Genomic DNA, 26,229 nt, shown 5'->3' on the forward strand with positions numbered 1-26,229 from the left:
TAACTTAGAACATGCTGGGGTAGCTCACCCTAAGGAATCCATTTTCAGGAGGAATAGGTTTAACACATCCAGACTCAGGATCAACTTCCTCAATATCTACCTCTTTTAGGGCCTCATCATCATTTATGCAGAGATCTCCCCTGGAGAAACAAAAAGGCATGTATGTTCATGTGTTGTGTTTTAAATAAAATTAGAGAAAAAAACCAGTGCCTCACCAGGACTGTCTTTCAAAATGTCAGATACTGATCATATCTTATCAAAATGCTTAAGAGTACCTTCACTGATCACATTAGGGAAGGAAAAATCCCTAGTTCCTTCCCATTCTTCACCTGTTTTCAAATATTGAAAAAGAACAGTCCTCCTCTTGCTCACGTTCTCCTACACAGGGCTTCCCTCCATTCTGGGGTGCAGGGTTGTTACATTCACGGGTCCTTCTTCTTTTGTAAGATGCATCACAAGGACTCCATGGGGACCAGCAACTCCAGGCACCATCAACTGCATCTGGGATAGGAATAGACATAACCAGGGACTTGACTAACTCTTCCCAAGATCTCTGGATGAAGAGTCCATAATTGTGGTTCATTAGCAAATAAGGGGCAGGAATAACAGCATAATTAGGTATTGAATAAGAAACTTCACTAGGGAGTAAGATGGGGAGACAACACGGATGGCTACTGCTTTTCAGATATTACAGGTGGCACCCATGCCAGTCAATCAGTCAGTCAATAGTCAATTGCATTTGTTAAACACTGAGTGACGTGTTTGTTGAAGTGCTAGGCATTGGGGATACAGAGAAAGGTAAGAGACAATGCCTGCTCTTAAAGAGTTTACTGTCTAATGTAATATAACTAAAACTACTGATGGAGAAGGACTCATTTCACTCTCTCTAGAGGAAAGACACTAGACTAGCCATGCCACTGAAAAATGGTAAAGGAATAACATATGTGGTGATTTTTTATATATAATTAGAAACCACTGATAAAATGTTCATAAATGGGAATAAAGATTGCTTTGCTAGAACCTGTAGTAAGTGGGTACTAGTTAGATCTTGGTTCCAGTTTGTTTGACAGAAGAGCAAAGAGTGATTGACCTTTAACTTTCCAGCAAGTGGCCACAGGAGAACCATTACCTCTGATGTCTATGGGTATGGTCTTTACTCTTACTGCTTGAGAATGTCAATCAATATTACAGAGCCCTTGTACCATAGCAGGCACAATTAGAAGACTGGAAGCAGATGTTCAACAGAGTGTGATATGTCACTGAGTAATTGCTTATAGAGAGAAAAAATCCTGATTGTAAAAATCTCACTTTCCAACTGAGCGTAAAGATTTTTTTTGTGGAGCTAATTCACCAACATGTATGTAACTGAACTTGTGGAACAACTTTCTGAATTCATAATTAGTCTTTTGGATAGCTCTCACTTGGTACACATTTAACGCCTTTAGCAGCCCTAGATGCAGGTAGCAGTTACTGAGATGGGAGACTGTAGAGTTTCTCAAAATTAGCCTAAAATGGTACAGATTTAATGACCTTGGGAGGCAGCCATTATCTTAGGGTGGGAAGTCTGCCCTGTCCAGGTGCTAATAATTATTTCAAGAATTACTCAAGAGGGAGGGTGAGGAGTTGATAAATCCTGAAAAACTTCTTGGAAAAGTTACAAACTGGCAGGAGGTGGGGGAGAGAATACTGTTGAACTATTAGCAGCAAATATGAAGTTACACACAGTTATACTTTAACAAAAGTTCAACTTTAAACATGCAAGGAAAAAGGGTTATGATTAACTATTCTTAATATAAATGTTTCTTCTATTAAGCAAAGGAGTCTACAAAAAGGAGTTTGCATTGGCTGCTTCAGTATACAAAAAGCAATAAATGGACTCAATCTTGTGACAAAAACAGACTGAAAGCAAAACAAAAAGCTAAAGTGTTTTATCTAAACGTTATATGTCCCCCAATGCTAAAGCACAGTGATTTGCATACAGTAGGAGCTTAACAAATGTTTGTTGAATATTAAAAAAATGAATAGAGTGAATGGATGAGTGGATGAATAAATAAAAGACCCCAAGAGTTGTAAATCCATGGTATTACAAGAGAAGACCAGAAAAACTTTTATCTGTCACTGGCCTAAAAACCATAGTTCAGTGTGAATCCATTCTCCTTTACAAGGTCAGTTTCCTTTTCCTATTACTTAGGCAGCCAAGCACAACTTACTATGTGACCCTGGGCAAGTCACATAAACTTTGTCTGCCTGTCTGCTTCAGTTTTCTGTACTATAAAATGAAGATAATGGCATCTACTTCCCAGAGTTGTTATGGGAATCAAATAAGATAATTTTTGTTTAGTGCTTAGCATAGTGCCTGGCACATAGTAGGCACTTAATAAAAATCTTGTACCCTTCCCTCTCCCCACTCCTTTCCTGGAAGTTCAAAGTCTTTCTAGTATTTATGATACTTTCAAAGATGTTCTCTAAAAGGATTTTACCCAGGACGGACTTGTTTTCATTTACTGTCTTAAAAAGCATTTTAGAAAGAACATGGCTATTTCACAAGAATGCACCGATACTCACTGGATGTGTAGTCTGAGGCTCGTTTCTCACAGTTCTCACCATAGGTACCACTCTGACACACACAGAGGCACTCAGTTCCTGAGAGTGTGGGTCGGCCGTTGTTAGGGCATGGGGCACATTTGCAAGGGTCAAATTTTTCAGCATATTCAAGAAGAGCTTTCTTGAGATTTTTTCGTTTTGTTACTGCACAGGGAATGTTTTTCACCAAGTCCAAGATAGATGCCAGCTGCAAGAACATCACAAAGAAGAGTAGTCATCCAATCAAACAATAAGCATTTATTAGCTACTTGCTGTGTACCAGACACTGTACGTTATGCACTTGGGACACAAAGAAAGGTTTAAAAAAGTCCCTTCTTTTAAGAAGGTGACATTTTAATGGGAAAACAACATAATCACATAAATATATACGTAGAAAAACCAGACAGTAAATGGAAGATGATCCCGGTGGGAATAGCTCTGATAGCTAAGAGGATTGGGAAAGGCCTGTTTGAGTTGACTCTTCAAGGAAGTCAGGGCCTCCAAGAGGTGGAGGAAAGGAAGGAATATATTGTAGGCATGGGAGACTTCCAGTGAGGAAGAACAAAGACTGGATAGTATGGATGGATTATGGAGTGCATGGAGGGGAATAAAACATAAGGAGATTGGAAAGGAAGGAAGAAGCCAAGTTGTGGAGGGCTTTAAACGACAAAGAATTGACTTTATATTTGATTCTGAATGTCATAGGGAGCCAATGTAGTTTATTGAGTAATGGGGTGATAGCCCTGCTCTTCATTTCCCACTCAGTTGCATTCCTTCAGCCTTCTCTATCTCCAGGGGTGCCTTCCCTTTTTATTTTTCAGCTTCTTTATGTGTGTTTTGTTCCCTAATTGTATTGCAAACTCCTTGAGGACAAGGACTATCATTTCTTTGTATCCCCAGAATTAGCCCAGTGCTTGTCATAGAGTGGCCACCTAATAAATGTCCATCGACTGACTGACTGAGGACACTTTAGGAGAATCACTTTAGCAGTAAGAGCCTAATCACTTTGGGCTAGATGTTCTATCTGCATAGAAGTCTGTTGGAATGAAAGAGAAAAGTTGAAGAAATCTCTCAGTTAAAAGGAATGACATAGGCTGTCATTCAGGTCTTGTCATTCTGGAGGGAAGTCCTCCAAGTGTTTGTTGGGGAAAGTGGAGGATTTATCTGCCCATCTTTTTGAGAAAATGGAGTTTCCCCTCTCTCTGTCTCTGTCTCTCCTCTCTCTCTCTGTCTCTCTGTCTCTGTCTCTGTGTCTCTGTCTCTCCTCTCTCTCTGTCTCTCTCTGTGTCTCTCTCTTTCTGTCTCCCTCTCTGTCTGTTTGTCTCTTTCTCCCTCTCCCCTCCTCACTGTTTTAGCCTTCTCTAAGATGTGCATCATATGTGCCTTCCACCCTCTTAAGAATTGTTCCATTGGGAAGTGATAGTCTCTAATCTGACTCAATGTCATGGTCAGCTATCAGAGGTACCTATACAAAGGACAGTGTGGATGACAGTGCCTGGCATGTAGTAGGCACCTAATAAATACAAGCTGACTAACTTTGAGTCAGGCAGTTAATGAGGCTGGGTACCTCTGCTAAAATCTTACAAGGCCTCATCTGAGCAGAGACTCTGGCAGGGGATGGGAGTGAATCTGAAAGACGGTTTTCTGACCTTGATGTTTAGGTTTCTGGTGCAGCCATAAGGAGAGATGGAATAGCAAAAGATGAAGAAATAAACAAAGTAGTAGGATGAACAGCAGAATTAACAATGATAAAGAAAAAGAACTACTAGGAAGCAGCCTCACTTTTGGTGTGACAGGCTTGAGCCCTGGAGTAGTTATTTTCTGTAGTGTGTAAAACTACGCTTTCTGGTCTCTATTCTCCATAGAGCATAAATGACCTTTCTTAATACTTCGTGCAGATAAGACCTAACTTCCATGGGAGCTGAATTACCTATTCCCTACCCAAAGACAACATTACATCCTTTTTTGGGTCCCATTTATGGAAGTGGCTCTGTTTTCAAGGTAACCATATTGGAAAGGAGTTTAAATGATCTTTAGAGAGGTGGCTTGGCATAATGGATAGAGTACTGGGGTTGAAATCAGGAAAACCTAGGTTCAAATCCTGACTCAGACACCTACTAGCTGTGTGACCTTAGGCAAGTCACTCAACTTCTCTGTGTCTTGGTTCCTCGTCTGTAAAATAGAGGGGTTGAACTAGGTGGCTTCCAAGGTCCCTTCCAGCCAGGGACATGCTGGTAAATGATCGACAACTGGTAATACTTAACAAAAACAATACACGCAGGACATACTTTTAACTTTAATCTGCATTATTATCATTTTCTCCATCACTTTTCTAAGTCTAGACCATCAACAAAATAATAAATCAAGCTTTGACTTGTCAAGTTTGCTGAAAATTTAATAATGACTCTTGTTAGCTAGCCATTTTAAACCCTGCTTTCATCTTTAAATAGTCATATAATTTATGGGCATTTCAGTGGACGTGAAGCCCTCTATCAGCCATAGAAGAGATGACCTCCTTTCGCGCAATTATAGTAGTCAAGTTGCCAAAAGCCAATAAGCGTTTTTTAAACACTTGCTATGTGTCAGGCACTGTGCTAAGTGCATAAATGCCCACATAGATTGGAGCAGCAGAGGCAGAATGGTACAGGTTCTGGATTGTGAGGACCCAGTTCCAAAACTCACCCATGACACTTACTATATCTACTGTTAGAGGCAGTCAGACGGCTCAGTGGATAGAGCGCTGGGCCCGGAGTCAGGAAGACCTGGCCTCAGACACTTACTAGCTGTATGACTCTGGGCAAGTCACTTAGCCTCTGTTTGCCTTAAAGGCAGCTGGGTGACTCAGTGGATTGAGTGCTGAGCCTAGAGTCAGGAAGACCTGAGTTCAAATCCATCCTGAGAGACTCACTAACTATGTGATCCTGGGCAAATTATTTAATATCTGTTTGCATTATTCCACCAGAGAAGGAAATGGCTAACCACTCATCTTCCCTGGGCCACATCAATAAAGTAAGTAGGTTGGATTAAATGGCCTGTGAAGTCCTTTCCAGCTCCACTCCATGATCCATTCTAATCAATGACACCAAGAGCAGTAAAAGCTGGAAACGAATGGCTCGGGAGACTTTTTTCTCCCATTCAGTCAGCCATGAATACAAAGGAATAATCTAATAATATTATATAATAAAATATTAATAACATAATATAATAATTATAAAATATTATAATAATCAACTAAAAAGACTTGTAAGAAAAGTGTAAAAATTAGATATTACGGTATGCCTAGGATGATAACAAGTAGTATTTGAACAAGTTTGAGTTTTCTTATGCAACAGGTTTTCTCTGCTGGATATTCAAATATGTTTGAGGCATGCCCTGAATTCTCAATAGTGTTATCCAAAATACTTGTTTGGATAACAAAAGCGATATCATTTTAAGTTCATGTCTGAGGGGAAAAGGCATATTCCATAACTGCACTAAAGGGAGGAATATACTCCCTTTACTGACTGGGGAAAGGCGAAAAGAAGGGGAAATGGACTGTAAGAAGTTGGATTTTGTTTGCTTGAGAATGACTGCCACGGCTAACCATTAATCATCCTTTAAGTTTTACCTCAAAGTCAACGACAGCAGGGTTTTCCTTCACGGACTGCAGCCATTCAGTAAATACAGCCTCTTCTGGAGAGGCTCCTTTTTTCTCCCATGCCAAAGCTGCAGCATATTCACTCCTTCCTCCTCGAACCAGAGATAGGGATTTTTCAGCTCCCTGCAAAAATGAGCCTGTGGAGAGGTTTCAGTGAGATTGTCCCTTCAAATTTATTGCAGCTTTGCACTTTAAAAATAAAATCTACTTATTTGTATCTTGGGGAGACTGATAGAGATCATTCATGGCTATGGGTCATCACTTAAATATGCTGAATTTATCCTCACTGTACTGCAGATGAAAGGTGAAGTGTACTTTATTTTCAAAGAGAGCTTACTCTGTGATACCTAACCTCTTCCTTGGCCTCTATCCCAGGGAATAATACGATTCATATAATGTAAGTAATAACAATGTTAGAGCATCAAAGTATAGAGTAAGACAGAAAATAAAATATTCTTAAGCTTAAAAGAAAGGGTCAAGAAACCATTCAACTAAAAGGATAACTAACTGAATCAAAGGTGCCAATCTAAATAAGATTTACTTAGAAGAAAAGGAAGTTGGATTTAAAGTCAAAAGAGTTGGGTTCAAATCCTGACTGTGCCATTGTCACTTGTGTGACCCTGGTCAAGTCATGTGTAAAATGAGGAGCAGGGGAAGCAGGTTAGGCTATAAAGACCTCAAAGGTCTCTTCCAGTTCTAAATCTATGGTCCTATGTTCATGTGACATTCCCTCTAATGAGAGACTTGACTCCTACCCTTGGATTGCTGCAGAACCAATGGCTGGGAACCACTCACTTCCTCTGGCTAACTTAGCTTAATCTTGGTTATGGGATCCAACCTGTCCTCTAGGCATGGGAAATAAAGCTTACGAGAGCCATAGATTTGATGACTTTCTATCAAGTCTGCCTAGCAAAGCCTGTGCCAGTATTCCAGCATTTCATCTCTTACTCTATTTTCTGTGTGTATAACTCACCCAAAGCTCCATTTTCCCAATAATTCAGATCCTATCTTAGTGATCTGCTTGTTCCTTCCCTCCCACACTACCTTTTTAAAACTACTTTGCACTTACGTTTCTTATATTTATTCTGTATGAACTTACGTATGTACTTTTGGCCTCCCCTGTTTGATCATAACCTGCTTGAGATGAGGTAGTGGTTCATTTTCCCACCCCACACTGCATCTACTGCCCTGGTTTCAGCTCCATGGAACAAGATGCCCCTCCTGGGATAAGCTCATCCTTTCCAAACTCACCACCATGCTGATAACTAAAGTCTTGATTGACTCCATTTCTCTCAGCTTTCTCTCCCCATTGGTTTGGAAGGCTGGAGGCTAGAGTGCCAAATGCCTGCCAATGCCTTCCTTTATGGAGGGCAGAAACTGGACTCTCAGATCATTCTACTTGGCATCTGTTGCCCTGCCTTGTTTCAGCTCCATGGAATAAGATACCTCTGTGCCAGGTAGATGCCAGTGTCCATTTCCCCCCACTATCTCCCACCACACACGCTTTTCTGCCTCCATTTGTGAGTTGTCTCCCCTGTTAGATTTGTAAGATCACTAAGGGCAGGCACTGCCTCTTTGTTATTAACTGCATCATCAGTGCTTAGCACAATGCCTGGCATGTAGTAAGGATTTAACAAATATGGTTCATTGATTGGTTGATTAGTATCCAAGGGTTGTGCCTTTCTACATTCTGTCCAAATTCTTCCAGTGCCCTGTGCCCTGTGGTGGAAATTCTGTCCCCTTGCCCAATTATCTATTGATAGAATTCTCTGAAACTGATTATCTATCTGCCTAGAGGTCTATTTATTGAAGGATAGCTTGATTCCATGTTCTATCTGATGAAACAGCTGCTTGTGCACATAATCACAGAATCTGAAATGGAAAAGGGACCTCAGTGGTTATCTAGTCCGATCTATATGTGATTAGGAATGCTCTCTTCTGCATCTTTGATAAGGGGTCTTTAAGTCTCTACTTGATAACCTCTAGTACCAGACCTTGCTGATTACAACTTCCTGCCTACAATGGGCTTGACTCTGACCTAATGGCGTAAACCTCTTCTGCTGTGCTCTGCCTCTCTATCTATACATCCATGCATTACCTAGTTCTATACTTAATGTCAACTACCCACCTGCCTGCCTACATTTTAGGGTATTGCTGTACTGGAAACAGACCCCAATCACCTGATCTACGCCAGTTAGTCTCTAGGTCTTGGCTAACTATGATCTGTCCTGCTTTAAGGCTTAAGACTTTGACACCAGCCTTGAAAGATCATTTCTAATGTTGCCTCAATAACATTTAACCTTTGAGAATTAAATTTTTTAACACCAGAAGACAGTTAATAATTACTTGGTAAAGAAAGAATAGCTAATGTGGTTCATGACTAGGAGATTTAATCTGGCCTTTAGTGGTCCTGAGTAAGTCTCAGCCATAGTTCTTGCTCTCCAGACTTAAACCAGCATATAGCAATGAAACCAAACCCTGTGATGAAGGAGTAGAATGATGTAAATAGGCCCAGTTATATGTAAGATACCAACAGGCTAGAACTGAAGGCTGAAATGAACAAGTTGGGACTTAATACAGAGAAATGTAAAATCTTATCCTTTGAATTTAAAAACAAAACAAAACAAAACAATTTTACAGATGCCTGATAAGGGAGGCATAAAGCATGGCCAGACACCTGGTCATCTGGAAACAAAATAATCTGGAATTTTTAGTGGACTTCAAGTTGAGTATGAATCAACAGCAGGATATGGCAGCAAAACAACCAGGGCTACCTTAGGCTACACTGAGACAATCATAGTATCTAGGGAAAGGGCAGTGATAGTCCTGTGGTACCAATGTGAATGGGTCAGACCACATATAGAGTAAGGGTGATGAGTTCTGAATGCCACATTTCAGGAAGCCATGTTAATAAATTGGAAAGTGTTCAGAGGAAGACAAACAGGACGCTGAGGTCCTCAAGATTATGTGATTTAAGGATGGGCTGAAGGAACTGGGTATGTTTAGCCTAGAAGAGAGAAAGCTTACAGGAAATGACTCTATATGCCATTGGATCTTTCTTACCAAGAGAGTCTGCCATTACCTTCATAGCGTTCTAACATCTTGTTTGTGGTGCACCTGTTATCTACTTTCTTCTTCTTGATGAACAGCCTCCTCTTAATAGTCTCAATGCGGACACAGTGTTGGGATTCTTCTTCTGTTAAGCCTGGGAAGTAGGACACAGAGCAAACCCTGAGAATAATCCCTCTAGGAACGGAGAGACTCCCTTCCTTTTCTAGTCCCCACCAGTGGTGAGACAAGAACTAGGCTGACTGCGTTCATGCCCACCTGGTACTTTCAGAGGTGATTGAAACTTCTGCCAGGCTGAATACGATCCAGAAATACCTTGGGAATACGTTATTCCTGTAGAGGGGCATGTCAAAGGCCCAGACCTTTGTACTATATCTATCCCATTGTTACTGACATAATCTTATGCTTTGCTCTGCACTGACTTTGGTGTCTGCAGTTGTAACAATAGGGCGCTAAACAAAAGAAGATGCAGTTACTGATTTGACTTGTTTACTTATTTCTTTTAAACATGAGTACATTAAAATCCTTCTAAAACAGAGGTTTTGGCTAATTATCATTTAGCTGAAATTATAGCATTATAAGATTATAAATTTAGAGCTGGAAGGAACCTTAGCGATTATCTTGTTCAAACCCTGCATTTAATAGGTGAGGTAACTAGACCCAAAGATGTGATTTTCCCAAGGTCATATATCTAGTAAATAGCAAAGTTGGATTTGAACTCAGGTCCTATGAGTATAAATTAAGTATGCTCTCCAGGATAATGACATACATCTAAAGCAGAGGCTCTGAATCTAGGCTCCATGACTTTTAAAAAAATGTTTTGATAATGATATTTCAATATAATTGATTTCTTTTGTAATACTATGTATTTTATGTATATAAAGGCTTTATTCTTAGAAAGGGTTCTCATAGATTTTACCAGACTGCCAAAGGGCTCCTTGATGTGAAAAAATAAGGATGAAAAGCCCTGATCAAAAGAATGAGAAAATAGCACTGATCTGAGAGTCAGGAAACATGGCTTACAGTCTTAACTCTGCTACCAACTCACCATGTGACCGTGGCAAGTCACATGACTTTTATGGCCAAAAGTTTTCTCATCTATAAAATAAAGGGTTGTACTAGATGGTCTGTATCTCATAACTAACATCTATGATTCTGTGATTAGAAGATTCACTCAGGGATGCTACAAAACCCCAAAAAGAGGACACATGAACCCATGAACCTGAAGTCATATCCACCTCCATATGTTTAAATTATTATGGAATTTAATTTGGCTAATTAAAAGTCATTATGAGCTTTAGGTGAGGCTAGTATAGAGAAATACTGTGCTGATCTTGGAGTCAGGAAGACCTAGGCTTAAATCTTGCTTTTGACACTAGAGTTTTGACTTTGAGTAAGTCACACTCAAATGTGTCCCAGCCACTTCTCTAGGTGACTTACCTACCAAGTCATGGAGGGCTGTGAGCTACATTGGTGGAAGGAAGGCCCAAAGAAAGAGTTTCCTACATTACAGATCTTTCCCATGTTTGCATAGGAGAGACCAGGAGACCTCATTGCCCCTTCTATTTTAAGTAGAAAATGGTATTTATTGAAATCCAAGCATTTTAAGTTGCTATTTCCTACCATTCAAACCTGATTATGAATATGAGATAAGCATGGATATTTGTAAATTCGTTCCTTTTCTAGGCCTCAGTTTTCTCAGTCATGAAAGTAGGGGATTAGGCCAGATAATTCCTGAGATCCTTCCCAGACCTAAATCCTATGATTCTAGATCCGTTCACTTGTATGTTACAGTGATGGCGGGGTAAAAAGGACCTTACCTGAGTTCTTCAGTTCTTCCCGGTTGTATTGATAGAGGAGGTCATAGGTACCTCCCAAGGAACCAGAAGTGAAATAATGAGTTCCAAAGTCATCAAAGAGGCGACTGTATGAGGCATAATTGTACTGGAGAGGCAGATGGTTAAGTGCCTTCAAAAAGACGTCTGAAAGTTGCAGTTCTGCGGGTTTCATTGTAAAGTTGAGGACAGAAATTACTTTATGGACCCTAATAAAACTGGAATCCTGAAGAAAAAGCAGACAAGCACTGGGATTAATGGAAACTGGAGGCAGTCACTTATAGGGCCTCCAGGGGCCATGTTCTTCTTCATTCCCCCAGTCATGTTGACTGTCTACATTGAAGGTCTTGGAGCAAACTTTGTTTTACGTAGCACTTATTGTGCATACAAAATTGAAAACAATTTCTTCCATGGTGCTCAGGGTATTTCATAGATGAGATTATGTCAATGATGTTGGTTATGGGACTTGGTAGGGATCCATGGCAAATATTCCTCTTCTTTTAGATTTATGCAAGAAAAAAGCAAAGCTCAAAAGCATTGAACAGCCAAGATGCTCCAGCAAATCATGGTGAGGCTGGAAATGAAATCCTTATTTCCTTTTTACCCTTCACACATAAGACCCTCCATTTAGAACTGAGAGTGATGCTTGAGACCATCTAATCTCCTCATTTTACAGATGAGAAAACTGAAGCCCAGCAAGGTTAGTCTCACATGTGTCTCTGTCACATTTGCTACTGAAACTTTCTAGAGCTTTGAGCCTTGGAAGGTCCTGCCCATGACTTGGTTGAGATTACACAGGCAGAAAATGACAGAACCTGGATTTAGACTGAGATCCTCTGATTCCAAAGGCTGAATTCATGTTTCCCCAGGGTATTTGCTATTTGCAATGACTTGCTAATGTAGTGCTGCCTCCCAAAGATTACATCACTGGTACAGTAGACAGAGCCCTGGAAATCAAGATATCTGCATCCAAAGTACAACCCTAGGCAAAACACTTGGCTTCCCTGACCCTCTGTTTCTTCATCTGTATAAGGAATGGGTTGCATTAGAATTTCTTAAATTCTCTGATTCTAAATGATTTGGGAATGCTTTTAAAACCACACTCTCTTCTTCCATTTGCAGACAAAATAAGCTAGCTAGTTTAGTAAGTTTAACTGTAAGTTAAACTGGCTCTTTACATCTTTTCATCTCATCTCTCTTTGTGCCATGTTAACTTGGCACTAGGAAGTTGTATTTTTGCTTCAACAGTTAATCAGTTTATGTTAATCTTCCAAATTGCTCCTGTTATTTTCCATTTATTTGTTACGAAATATTTTTCCACTCATCAAAAAATAAGTAGACCATAGATCTAAGGTTGGAAGGGACCTCAGAGGTTACTTGGTCCAACTCTCTCCTTTTAGAGTTGAGGAAATTGAGGCTCAGAGATGTTAAATGACTTGCTCAAAATTTCATCATCCTCCATTCTGTTCAATTTAGTAAACATCGATTTAGCACCTGCAATGTGCAAAATGCCAATTCAAAGATGTACATGACATAGGCCTTGCCCTCAAAGAACAAACAATCTAATGAGGGATAAGGCCTATAGTGGGATTGCATTCGTTTCAGAGCAGGCACAGATATCCTCTGACTGATGGCCGTTGGTCATGATGACTCTTAATTGGCTGCTGAGCCAGAATTACACAGAAACATTAAAAGGGCAATCCCGGTCCCCTCAAGTCTTCCTTTTGCTGGCCTCAGGCGTAAGGATGACTATCTGAGTTTTGAGTCATCGTGGACAACAGGAAGCAGAGTATCACATCTTCTCTAGAGTATGGATGGGATTCAGGCAGAGTCCCTCCATCCCATATCTCCAAGGGGGTGCTACAGACCTAACCAAATTTTTGAAAGAAGGAGGAATGTGATAAATACAGAGAAAAGATCCAAATAATAAGCTATGAGAAGTTTAAGGAGGGGGAGGGTCAGGGAAGACTTTTAGGAGATAACATCTAAGTTGGACCTTGAAAAAAGAGAGAGATTTCAAGAGACAAAAATAGTGAGGTTTGGGTGAAACTCTTTCAGGCATGTGAGGAAATTGGGAGCAAAGGCAGGGGGAGAGGGCAGAGGGCAGAGGGCAGAAGGTACAGCAAAAATGGATAATGGAAGTGATTTAGTTTGATTGGGTTATAGAGCCTTGAATGTCATTCTAAAATTAAAACTATTTAGCAAAGGAAAAATGAAAAAGGCCATGGGCCATTTTCTCCTACCTTTTTGTGGGAAGCTTCAATAGCTTGTTTGAAGGAGGATTGTTGAGTGATTCTTTCACTTCTTGATGTTGACCATAACATTGGAATCCCTGAACGACTCTGCCCTTGGAGATGAGCTAAACCACTTTGAGCATAAGAATTTCTCAGAGAAATTAAACTACTGTAGAAATCAGTTTGCAAATCATCTTCTTCATTGTTCACCTGAAGAAAAAGTCTCACATGTTATCCATAAATAATACATCATTTTGGTCTGAATGTGGACTGCACTTTGATCTCTAAGTCTTTTTCTCTCCTACCTTAAACCTGTCTTGTATAGTAGAGTATAGCCTACAACCATGCTGTGAGTATCACAGACCAACAGAAGCCTTGCTTGTATACCCAACAACAACAACAAAAAATAGCAACTTCCTCCCTGGTGGCCCAGACACTGAAGCTACATTCTCCTGGGGCTGGTGCTGCAAGATGAGAGAAGCAGATGCTACTACTTTGAATGCTGTACTTCTGGTGACCTCTTGCATTCCTGCTGGGGTCTCATAGAGATAGGTATCTCACTTCAAATCACATCAATTCTCTCCCATGCCTGGATCCCAGAGGCAATAGATCATAGCAGGTAACTCTCTATTTTCCACCATCATGCCCCACTCAGGAGAAACTGATCACCTGAAATCTCATCATGATGCTCAATTTTTGATATTCAACACCGTCTCAGATCTTCATTGGCCTCTACCCTCCTTTTGAAGGACTGAATGATGGAGCACTAAACTCCTCCCAAAGCCTTCCTTTATAGAGGACCCTGAACTTTCAGAAGTCTCCAGGTAACTTTCCCAGGCAGGAACTGTCTTTCTTTTTCTTATATATATCCCCAGGGCTTAACACAGCACAAGTAGGTGCTTAATAAATATGAATTGAATTAATTTATAGATGTAAAGCTGGAAAAGATCTCAGAGATTACATAGTCTGACCTCCCTCCCATTTTACAGATGGGGAATCTGAGGCACAAGAAGTTTAAATGACTTGCCCAAGGTTTATAGAAGGTTTGAACCTCTGACCTCTGACTCTAGAGTCAGTGTTCTTCACAGTGTGCCACAGTAGGGAATATCAGGAGGATGAAGGGTGGAAGAGCATGATATCCAGAAGGAAAGTTAGAAAACCAAAAAAGGGAGGAATAAAAACATTTGAGCCTAAGTTATAATGATGATGCTTTTTCCCTAGAGGGAAAAGCAGGACCCCCTCAGGAGAAGCAACTTCTTTTGCTCCAAGGAATGATGATGTGAGTCCACTGCTGCCATCAGGAGAGAGGTCTGTCCGCCACAGGCAAAAAAAGCAGAAAGAAGTGGTGGTGGTTGGTGACTCCATGCTGAGGACTGCCAGGGCAACTATTTGTCAATATGATATCAACAACAGAGAGGTTTGCTTTCCTTCCTGGGGTTTATGACTGTGACTATTTCCTGAGATTTGTCAATCCTAATAATCATTTCCCATTTCCTTTATATGATGACAGATGGTATCTGCAGAAGGCACATAGAACATATTGCTAAAGAATATGAAGTTTTGAGTAAGAAATGGAAGCATTTAGAGTCACTGGTGGGATTTTTGTTGCTGCTACTGATTCAAGTAGGAGATTCAGGTGAAAGATGAAAGGTGAGTTTTTGGTGGTCAGGAAGATGCTGTTAAAGAATGAGGTTAGAATTTCTGAACTATGACTTGAAATGTGAATGACAGACTCTTGACCAGGGATGGAGTATACCTAAGGAGGCCCAATAAAATTTATACAGAGAGCTAGATGATAGGTATAGATATACAGATGATATAGATATAGATATAGATAATATAACCATAGATTTAGATGTTCTAGATATAGAGGTTAGAGGTAGAGATGATAAAGATATAGAAGACAGAGACAGAGACACAGATGATGTACCTCTCATTATAGATATAGATTACATACTTATATATGCAAATAAAGATATAGTTACAGATACAAATATAGATAGATAGAGATACAGATAGGCATAGCTATAGATATATCTTCTTGGAGTCTTGCAAATTTGATTGAGAGAATGTTAAGTTGGAAAAGGATAGAGAAAACTGCATAGATCTTTCAAGGCAGATACAGCAGACAGTAGCAAATATAATATCCATGGAAGAATTCACAGAAGATCTTATGTGAGAAAACTTTTGAGCTCAGATGTCTAATTATATAGAAGCAGAATGTATGGATAATGAAAAGAGTGAACTGTACGTAGATCCTAACACAAGGAAATAACATTTGACCTCATAAGTGTCACTGATACTTGACAAGCTGGGATACATGACTGGAATATGACTGAAAAAACATGCTTTATTCAAGAGGAACAGAAAAATTGAAAGAGGTGGTGTAATCACATTGTATATTAATATCCTTTCATGGAGAAATACAGGAACCAGAACAAGAAAATACAATGGAAAGCATTTAGGTGGGAACATCATGCCATCTTGATTTAGATGAAGAGTCTAGGAAATGTCCATTTTCCATATTTTTTTGAACCTCTCTCTTTGCCAAAAGCAGAGCAGTTAACAAATTCTTGATTTACCATAATGATAATTTTGTATGTCAAAAGTTGGGGGAAATAACCATGAGTCAGATCTAAGATAGATTCTGACAAGAGATTCTGATTCTGATAAATGAGGAAGAATGGGTAACTGATGCAGAAATGATGGGAAACTTGAGGAGAAGTGACTACTCTGTCTTGGAACTTGTAATAGAGGAGGAAAAAATAACATTGATCATAGATTTGAAAGAAAAGATTTGAATGCAGTTGCAGGATGAATAGGTAGATTCCCATGGCTTAAAACTCTACAAGAAAAGTTAGCCTAAGAAAGGATGGTTCAAAACCAAAATTCTGAAGACACTAAGAAAAGTGATTCCAATGATATGGAAAGAGTTACCTAAAGAAATTGATGTGGCCAAGACAAGAACTCATCAACCAGTGCATATCGGAAAAAGAAAGAGAAGTATAAAATATGGAAGCAAAGTCAAGTAATGAAGAATAAATGCAAAAGAGTAGCATGATCTCATAGGAAAATTGTCAGGAGTGCTAAAGTCCAGAATGAGTTGAAACAGGTTATGAGGAATGACAACAAAAGGCTTCTTTAAAAGTTATGTTGAGAGAAAAAAGATCAAAGAAGAGATGAAACCTCTGTTCCTGGGAGATAAACAATGCCAATATATGATAATAACAAGGCAGAAGAATTCAACTCCTATTGGCTTCTCTTCCTTTTAGAGAAGAATAGTGTTTGGACATAGTAGGACAGAATGGGAAGGCTTAACAAGAAATAAAAACACCAAAGAAGTGAGGAGATTGTGGAGGGTTGGTTGGCTGTTGTCTTTTGTTCTCAAAGGGGACCAAAATGACATCACTATGTTGGAGTCAAGGTACAGTGTTTCTGACTGTGGCTGATTAGACCAATATGAGCTTGGAAGGCTCTCCTGCAGGATGGGCACAAATAGTTCATATGAACACTTGGAGTGGAGATTTCTCTAAATTTGAACATCTCACATTTCTTTTGAGTTACTGCAATTCTCCTTTGCTCATAGAGCACAGTGCCTTCTTTGATGTGGGCATGCCATGCTGGGCAGTTCTTTGCAGTGTCTCCCATGTCACACAATTTATTCCAAAGTTCTTCAGAGAGACCCTGAGAGTGTCCTTGTATTGCTTCTTCTGACCTCCTGAGAGTGCTTGCATCGTGTGAGTTCTCTATAAAATAGTCTTCTAGGCAAATGTACCTTTGGCATTCAAATAATGTAGCCAGCCCATCACAGTTGCATTCTTTTCAGTGAAGTGCTTGGTAGTTTAGCTTGAGAAAGGACCTCAGTGTCCTTCCAGTGTCAGGTACCTTATCTTGTCTGGTGATCTTCAGAATCTTCCTAGGACAATTCAATTGGAAGTGATTACATTTCCTGGCATGGTGTTGGCATGTTGTTCAGGTTTCACAGGCATACAACAATGAGGTCAGCATAACAGCTGTGTAGACCTTCAGTTTGGTAGGTAGTCTAACTCTTCTCTCCCACACTTTCCTTTGGAGCCTCCCAAACACTGAGCTAGCTCAGACAATGTGTGCATCAACCTTAATCATCTATGTGTATGTCCCTGGAAAGTATACTGTCAAGGTAAGTGGGCTTATCAACAATATTCAAAACTTCTCCCTTTTCTGTAATCAGTGGTCCCATGTAAGGCTGGTCTGTTGCTGGCTGGGGAGAACCTGTGTTTTCTTGGGGTTAATTGTCAAGTCACAATTAGCACAAGCAGCTAAGAATTGATCCATACTTTGTTGCATCTCAGCTTCAGAGGCTGCATTGAGAACAAAAAAAATCTTGCATCAACTCTCCACTTTGTCTTGACTTGCAGTCTTGGCAAGTTAAATAATTTATCATCAATGTTGTAGCTGACCTTGATGCTGTGCTCATCCTCATTGAAGGTATCTGACAATATTGCTGAAAACATCATGCCAAAAAGCATGGGAGCAAGCACACAGCCTTGCTCCACTCCATTGGTGACTGGGAAAATTCAAGAGCATCATCCAACAGCCCAAACCCAAGCAAGCACGCCATCATGAAATTTATGTACAATACTGATGAACTTCTCACTTTTTGTGTGTGTGTGAGGAAATCAGAGTTAAGTGACTTGCCCAGGGCCACACGGCTAATAAGGGTCAAATGTCTGAGGCCAAATTTGAACTCAGGTCTTGCCAGTGCTCTCTCCACTAGCTGCCCCTGGGGCGACCAAATTTTGACATAATTTTCCATAAGCTCTCTCAATTGACAATATCTAAGGCCTTGGTTAGATCCACAAATGTTATGTACAGACCTCTGTTCTGCTCCTGGCATTTCTCCTGGAGTTGTCAGGAAGCAAACACCATATTGACCATTCCCAGACCCTTTCTGAAGCCACACTGGCTTTCAGGTAGACGACCATCTTCCAGGTGAAGGATCAGCCTGTTAAGGAGGACTCTGGTAAGAATCTTGCCAGCAATGTCTGAAAGAGAGTCTCCTTCTGTGGTTGTCACAGGACAATCTATTTCCTTTACCTTTCAGCGATAGACAGTGGAGGTATCCTTGAACTCCTGGGGAATAACCTTCTCTTGCCACATAACCCGAAAAATTTCAACCAGCTTTGATATGAGCAATGGACTGCCTACCTTGTAAATCTCAGCTGGAATAGAATCAGTACCAAGTGCTTTGCCATAGGGGAGAAGCCTAATGGCATTCAGAACCTGTTCTTCATATGGAAATTTGGCTAGAGAGGGATTGAGTTCAGCCTAAGGTATATGGTCAGTTGCTTTAGCACTGATTGATGACAGTCTGTTGAGAACATTATGGAAGTGTTCATTCCCTCTCTCCAGGATCACATCTTTATCACTAATCAACGTGGCTCCATTGGCACTGAGCAGTTGAGATGCACCATAGGTCTTTGACTCATAAATAGCCTTCAGGGCATCATAAAAATGCTTTAGATTATTACTTTCAGCATAAAACCACATTTCATCTGCCTTCTTACTGAGCCAAGAATGCTGCATCTCTCTTAGCTTCACTTGTACTTTTCTTTTGATGGAGTCAAATACTGCCTTCTTAGAGACAAATGAACTATCCTGCTGGTAAACCCTGTGGGGTTCTCATTTTTGTTTAGCAGATTCTGAATTTCCCCAACATTTTAATCAAACCAGTCTTGATGTTTGTGAGTATTCTGGTCCAGATGAGTAAATTTAGTGCTATAAACCAAATCTATAAAAACTGCCTACTCCTTTTCTGTTCCACTGTTGCAAATCATGTGTTGCCACATGTTGCCAATCAGCCTTCCCTCCAAGTTAGCAACAAACTTCCTGCTCGGAGAAGCACTCTAACCTGTTGATATTAAGTCTTCTGGTAGTAGTCTTGCCTTGGGGCTTTTACTTTTGTTGAATGCAAATATTTAGGTTGGAGAAGATAAGTCTATGATCAGTCCAGCACTCTGTGCCACACACTGCCTTTGTTACTCTTGCATCTTGTTTGTCTCTTCTCCTTACAATGATATAGTCTACTAAATGCCAATGTTTACTATGAGAGTGCATCCATAACATTTTATTGTGTTTAGGTAAATGGAAAACAGTGTTGGTGATGAGAAGGTCATGAGATACATAACTGCATTTCTACTTCAGTAGTAAGTGACCCTTGCTGTTGCTGTTTCTGACTCCATTACTCCCAAGTATTCTCCGTCATGCTTGATAGTCTGTACCTACTCTTGCATTAAAGTCACCCAGAATCATAAGATTATCCTCTTTCATCACAGTGATGTTCAGAGTCTCTAGCTCTTCCTAAAATTTTTCTGTGACCTCATCAGGGTTCCTCATTGTGGGAGCATAAGTAGTGATGATAGCAGCATGGTGCTTTCCTGCAAGTGGCAATTGCATTGTCATGGGCCTGTCATTCACTCCTTTTGGTAGGCTTACAAGTTCGTTGACTAGATTAGTATTGATTGTAAAACCTATACCAGGTTCGCAATGCTCCCCTTCACTGCAGCCATTCCAGAAAAACATGTATCCAATTCCGACTTCAGTAAGCTGGTCTTCATTTGCTAGCCTTGTTTCACTCAAAGCTGCTATTTGGATGCAATATCTGTCGAGTTTTCTTGAAACAAGAATGGTTCATTTTTCAGGTTTACTGGATTTCATGTTGTCCACAAATGTGCACACCTTCCACTTATTGATGATGAATGGAATCATCTTTGCAAAAGTTTTCATACTTTTTGTGTGTGTTTTGACTGCAGGATGGGATCCCCACCTGCCGTGGTAATCAGGCCAGGCTTGGGTGAAGCAGACAATTTTTAGGGTACCTTTTCTAGCCCCTTCCTCAAACTAGGAGGTGAGTAGTGCAGTCCTCAAAAGAGGCTGCTGAGATACCCAAGGGGTTGCTGAATCCCATTGCTGCTTCCAATGAGATGATCCTTTGGCCATTTTACAGATGAAAAAACTAAGACTTAAAAGTTAAGTGATTTGCTCATGGTCACACAACTAGTAAGTATCAGAGGTGTCGTCTTTCCACTAAACCACATGACCTTCTTCTGAAGGGAAAGCAGTATGGAAGGGAAGAGGGGAAGGGGAAAGGTAGGGAATAAGAATTTATATAGCACCTATGAGGGGGAAGCTATGTGGTGCAGCGGATAAAGTACCAGACCTGGAGTCAGAAAGATTAATCTTCATGAGTTCAAATCTGGCCTTAGACATTTACCAGCTTGGTGACTCTGGGCACTTAAACCTGTTTGCCTCAGTTTATCTGTAAAATGAGCTGGAGAAGGAAATGGCAAACCAGTCCAGTATCTTTTAAACCTCAAATGGGGTCATGAAGAGTTGGACAAGACTGAAAGGACTGAACAATAGCAAAATAGTGCCTGCTACGTGCCAGACACTGTGCTAAGCACTTTACAAATATGATCTCCTTTGATCCTTAAAACAATCCTATGAAATAGCTGCTTCTATTATCCCCATTTTATATTTGAAGAAACTGAGGCAAACAGAGGTTAAGTGACTTGCCCAGGGTCACACACCTAGTGTCTGAGGTTAGATGTGAACTCAGGTTTTCCCGAGTCCAGGCCCAGAGCCCTATGCACTGTTCCACCTCACTGCCTAGGATGCTAGATTCGGAGTATGAGGACGTATATTTGAATTTCCCTCATTTCCTTACACATCTATTCATTCCATTATATCTCTATTAATAGAACCTAAAATTGGGTGCCTTGTCACACCGTTGACTCATGCTACATGTGTAGGCTACTGAAAACTACAAGTCTCTTTACATGTGACCTAGTTATTCTTCCCCCTCCCATTTTGTATTTGTGAAGCTGATTTTGGAATCCAAAAGCTTGCCTTATATTTATCTCTATTAAATTTCAGCTTAGATTTTGCTTAGTCTTGGAAGCATGGCTCTGTCTTTCAACATGTTGCTATTGGTCTTAGCATCATATCATCTGCAAATTTAATAACACATCATTGATGCCTGCATCCAAACTATCGATAAAAAAATGTTCAGGAGCATAGGACAAAGATGGACCCCAAGGGCACTCCACTAGAACTTTGGTATCAATCCACCCACAGCTTTTTGGGTCTAGCCATTCTATTCTGCATCAGCCTAACTGCCCTATGACTTAATCTGCTTCTCTTCATTTTGTTGACAAGGATATCATGAAGGACTTTGTCAAAGGCTTTACTGAAATCTATGCATGCTCTGTCTATTGCATTCCTTTTCCTTTAGTTGCTAAGTTTCATATCTTTCATGGAAACTTCTCTACTGTTTCCATTTAGTAACAGTTTGCCTCCTGGAATTTCCCAACACACTTTGTTTGCACATCTCTTAGGCATTCATCTTTTATTTTTTTACATTGCAGTTATTTGGGTATTGACCTATCACTCTAACGTACTTAAAGCTCTATAGGGTATGGACCTTTTCTTATTTAAACTTTGTACTTCATCTGGTGCTTAATTCCATGTCCTATATACAGTAGGTGCTTAATAATATTTATTGAACTGATTTGAATTTTCTTGACATCCCACAGTGGTAATACTATTCAAAAAGAGGTGACCAAGACTTGCATGCCATAGATCCCAGTGAGCTTTGGCTCCTCCACATCTACTGAATCTGCATGAGCTGGAGTAGTTGACTAACTATATTAATGGCAAAATGTGTTAACATTGGTTTGTACATAGACCTTTCTTTCTCTCTAAGTGTCATAGTTTTAGAGTTGGAAGGCACCTCAGAGGCTGTTGAGTCCAACTCTATCATTTTCCATATGAAGAAAATGAAGTCTACCAAAAGGACTTTTGCTAATGCTCAGATCTGCCTAACTCAAACCCCTACTTGATAGACTCCAGGGGCTCTCTATTACTTACAGGATCAAATACTATTTGTCTTTATCTCATCCTTTTGAAATATCTGTTTCTGTGTTTTATGATGTATAACATTATTAGTATAGTAGTACATGCATATAACATAAATAAGTAAATATATACCTATTCCTGCTAAAAACTTTTTTTTTACTAATGGGACACATGGTCAGAAAACATTGGGAGCTCATTGTGCTGGATCACCAAGTTGGAAAAACCAACATTGTCAGCAACAAACCCCTTATTTTTACTACAAGAACAGATTCTTATAAAAAACCACCCAACAAAAAAAAATAGGAAGGAGAAGTTTGCTGCCTTGTTTTCATTAGATTGCTTGATTTCTCTTAAGCTTTGAACAAATGGCTTGTTGCAATGGACTTGTTTTCATTGCTGAGTTAATATCCCTGGAGAATCAGCCCTGTAGCAGGTATGAAAATGTCTTGGGAAGCCTGAGTTAATTGAACCATTTCCCTGTGTGATGGTGGTGCCCACTGCCTAATTCAGAGAATATCCTCAATGCTCTCAACCTTACGGCTTCCTGACTCTGACACCAAATACCACTTCTGGACTGCACTGCAAAGTGCACTGGACTCTTAAGAGTTTGGCATTGAGGATGCCTGTGACATGAGTGACCTCAGTGTGGTTGTACCTCAAAGTTGACACTTTCTATATTGGCTGGAACACGGTAAGGGTTACTGGTTCTGCTGCTTTTGACAGTCGTACATTTTCCTCCGGTGAAAGCGTTATTAAGGACTTCTCCTCTAGGCTCTCCTGCCAGAAGGTGAAACCTAGAGACAAAGCAATTTCCAGGAACTCAACAGCTGTGAAGCAATATCAAGACCTTATTCTCCTTCTCCCCTGGATGTTTTCTGACACTTGAAGAATGCTTGAGAGAAAGGTTCTTTACTCTGCCCCGGGGGTGAGGAGGCTGGAAGTCACGGTATACCCCTTCTGCGTCATACTTGGCTTCTTATCAATCTACTTACCTCCTTGTTCCAAAACATAAATTTAAAATTTAGCAAGATTTCATTATTTGTATAACACACATAGCCTTCAAAGTTAGCTTATAAGAAAAAAAACCCAACATACTCCAGCCTAGTATCAGAGAACAAGAAGAGATAACAAAGATTATCATGTCTTAGTATCTTAGATAATATACTTAGGACTGGAAAGGACCTCCATATAGACCAGCTAGTCCAATCTACCAATTTTACATGTGAGGAAACTGAGGCACAAATAGATGAAGTGACTTACTTGGGATCACATAGGTATTAAGTGGTAGAAGTAGGATTTGACCCAGGTCCTCTTATGGCAAAACCAGTGCTCTAATCTTTTCATTTTGTAGATGAGGAAATAGAGGTCCTGATAGAAAAGTGATTTATTTCAAGTCATGCAAGTAAACAGTGGAACTCCCAGGGATTCCAGTACAGGTCCTGAGAATTCACATGGAAAATCTTTTGTTTTTCTCTCATGCCATGCTGTCTTATGTAATGCAGTCCCCATCTAGAGCATGACCCCCTTCTCCAACATCTCAAACAAGTGATTATCTAGCCTCTATGTGAACATCCTCAGTGATGGGGAACTTGCTTTCCGTCCAGGTAATCCTTTCACTTTTAAAAATCTTTTATTATTAGGAAATCCTTCCTTTTATGGAGCTGAAAACAGAGTCCTTATAATTACCTCCTAATTCTCCTCATGATGACCTCTAGAGGCATCATCATCATCATAATGATGGCGATGATGATGATGATAAGTAATGATGTATAGCACTTACATGGCCTTTAAAAAGCTTTACAAATATTATCTCATTTTATCTTTGCAAGGTATTATAATACTGGGAAATAGGTGTTGTAATTATATATAGTATAATAATTATAATTATTCTCATTTTTTCAGATGAGGATACCGAGGCAGACAGAGGTTAAATGTCTTGCCCAGTGTTAAACAGTTCAGAAGTGTTTAAGACCACATTAAAACTCAGATCTTGTTGAATCCAGGTTCCCCAGTTTTACTTACTGTACTACCTACATCTACTCCTTCTCAAAGAGCCCTGACCTTGGAATATGGACATGCAATTTTGAGTCCTAATTTGTAAACTATGTGACTTCCAGGGAAATCAATTAACCTTCCTAATCTTAAGTTATGTCTTCTATTGTTGTTGCTCATTCATGTCTGATTCTTCATGAACCCATTGGGGTTTTCTTGGCAGAGATATTGGAGTAGTTTGCCATTTCCTTCTCTAAATCATTTTACAGATAAAGAAACTGAGGCAAACTGGGTTAAATGACTTGCCCAGAGTCACGCAGCTAGTGTCTGAGTCCATATTTGAACTCAGGAAGACGAGTCTTCCTAATTACAAACAGTGCTGTATCCATTGTGTCACCTCGCTGAGCCTGTTGCCATTATGGTCACTACAACCTCAGGCTCTACAATCATGGTTGACACAGAGTCAGCATTAGTTGAGATGATGGAAAAATACAGGCTGTTCTTGCTTATATGTTTGTTTATGGACATTAGGGCAACTTTGCTCAAGTGACTCCATATTGGAGTCCTTTCACTTATAACTACAACAATAAACAATATATTTTAAAATAATCACAATTATCATACCATATTTGACACATGAAGCACTGGCTAATTGACTTGCCCAAGATCTTGCAGAGATGACAAACACTGCTTGTCTGTCATTAGACAAACACAGTAACAGACATGGGTTTCCTCCCAGTCTTTTGACTCCAAGGGCAACAACCTTTGTGTAGTGGAACCATAACTCTACCTTCAGATCCTCCCTGACTCTTCCCTTCTCTCAATTAAACAAGCCTGGTTCCTCCATTCATTTTAATGAACCATGATTTTTCAGTCTATTCACCATTCTCGTGGCCCTCCTCTGGACTCAGTGTCCCTGCTGTGTTGGTGCTCTGAGCTGAACACGTTTCTGGAGCTGTGGTCTGAACAGGGTACTATGTACCTCTCAGTGATACCAAAGGAAGTGCTGTGGAGAATGAGTGACTGATTTCTCCACAGCCCATAAAGTCTAAGGATGACCATGAATTGGGTAATGGCTGAACAAGTTGTGGTATATGATTGTGATGGAATATGACTGTGCTATAAGAAAGGATGAGCTCAGTGATCTTAGAAAAACATGGAAAGACTTGAATGGAATAATGAAGAGTGAATGAACAGAACCAAGAGAGCATTGAATACAGTAACAGCAATATTGTTTTAATAACGACTTTGAGCAAATCAGTCATTTTGTCTATTATAAATACCCAGATTAACTATTAAAGATATATGACAAAAGACATTATTGGCATCCAGACAAAGAACTGATAAATAGAAGAATGTATAGAATAGTTTTACACCTATATATACCTATTTGGGTTTAATAATCTCTAGGGAGGGGGTGGAGAGGGAAGAAAAAAAGAAATTTACATGATAATTTTGTTGTATATTTGAAAGGAATAGTGAGTCGTGCATAGTAGATTTGCAGTTTCACGTGCAATCATCTTTTTTATTATACTATGTTATGGAAATGTTTGTTTTATTCCAAAAATTAAAAATATAAAAAGTTTAAGGGAGTGTGCAGGAAGGATGCTGAACCTCTGAGCATGTCCAGAGCAGCAGGTGGGCTGAAGACAATGTGACAGGAGAAGAAATTAAAGGAGTTGGGTGTATTTAGCTGAGGGAAAGGAAGACTTGAGGGAAAAGAAATGAAAAGCTATCATAATAACTCATGTTTCCAAAGCATTTGTCATCTTTCATCCTTCCTCATTTAAGGTAGTGGAGTATAGAGGAAAAAGCTCTGGCTCTGGAGGCAGGGGACTCACCTGTGACTCACAACATCCTAGTGACCTTGGGCAAGTCACTTGACATCCCTAGGCTCCAATTTTCCTCATCTGTAAAATGAAGGAGTTGGACTAAAGGGCTTTTGAAGTCCCTCCCAAATCCATAACTCTTTTTATTTATTTGC

The 26,229-nt window shown here is 39.9% G+C and overlaps 1 protein-coding gene across 1 annotated transcript in view; it reads right to left on the reverse strand.

The window, feature by feature from the left end:
• Positions 1-26,229, reverse strand: part of C6 (complement C6) — a 90,276-nt gene that overhangs the window by 23,557 nt on the left and 40,490 nt on the right. Inside the window, exons 6-13 of the mRNA XM_036759354.1 lie at positions 22,909-23,047; positions 13,368-13,568; positions 11,110-11,350; positions 9,303-9,425; positions 6,191-6,357; positions 2,566-2,791; positions 330-501; positions 29-140 (exon numbers count right to left, since the gene is read on the reverse strand). Of these exons, the coding sequence (XP_036615249.1) occupies positions 29-140; positions 330-501; positions 2,566-2,791; positions 6,191-6,357; positions 9,303-9,425; positions 11,110-11,350; positions 13,368-13,568; positions 22,909-23,047 (1,381 nt within the window). The remainder of the gene's footprint in view (positions 1-28; positions 141-329; positions 502-2,565; positions 2,792-6,190; positions 6,358-9,302; positions 9,426-11,109; positions 11,351-13,367; positions 13,569-22,908; positions 23,048-26,229) is intronic.

The sequence above is a fragment of the Trichosurus vulpecula genome, chromosome 1 (genome assembly GCF_011100635.1).
Source record: "Trichosurus vulpecula isolate mTriVul1 chromosome 1, mTriVul1.pri, whole genome shotgun sequence".
NCBI lineage: Eukaryota > Metazoa > Chordata > Mammalia > Diprotodontia > Phalangeridae > Trichosurus > Trichosurus vulpecula.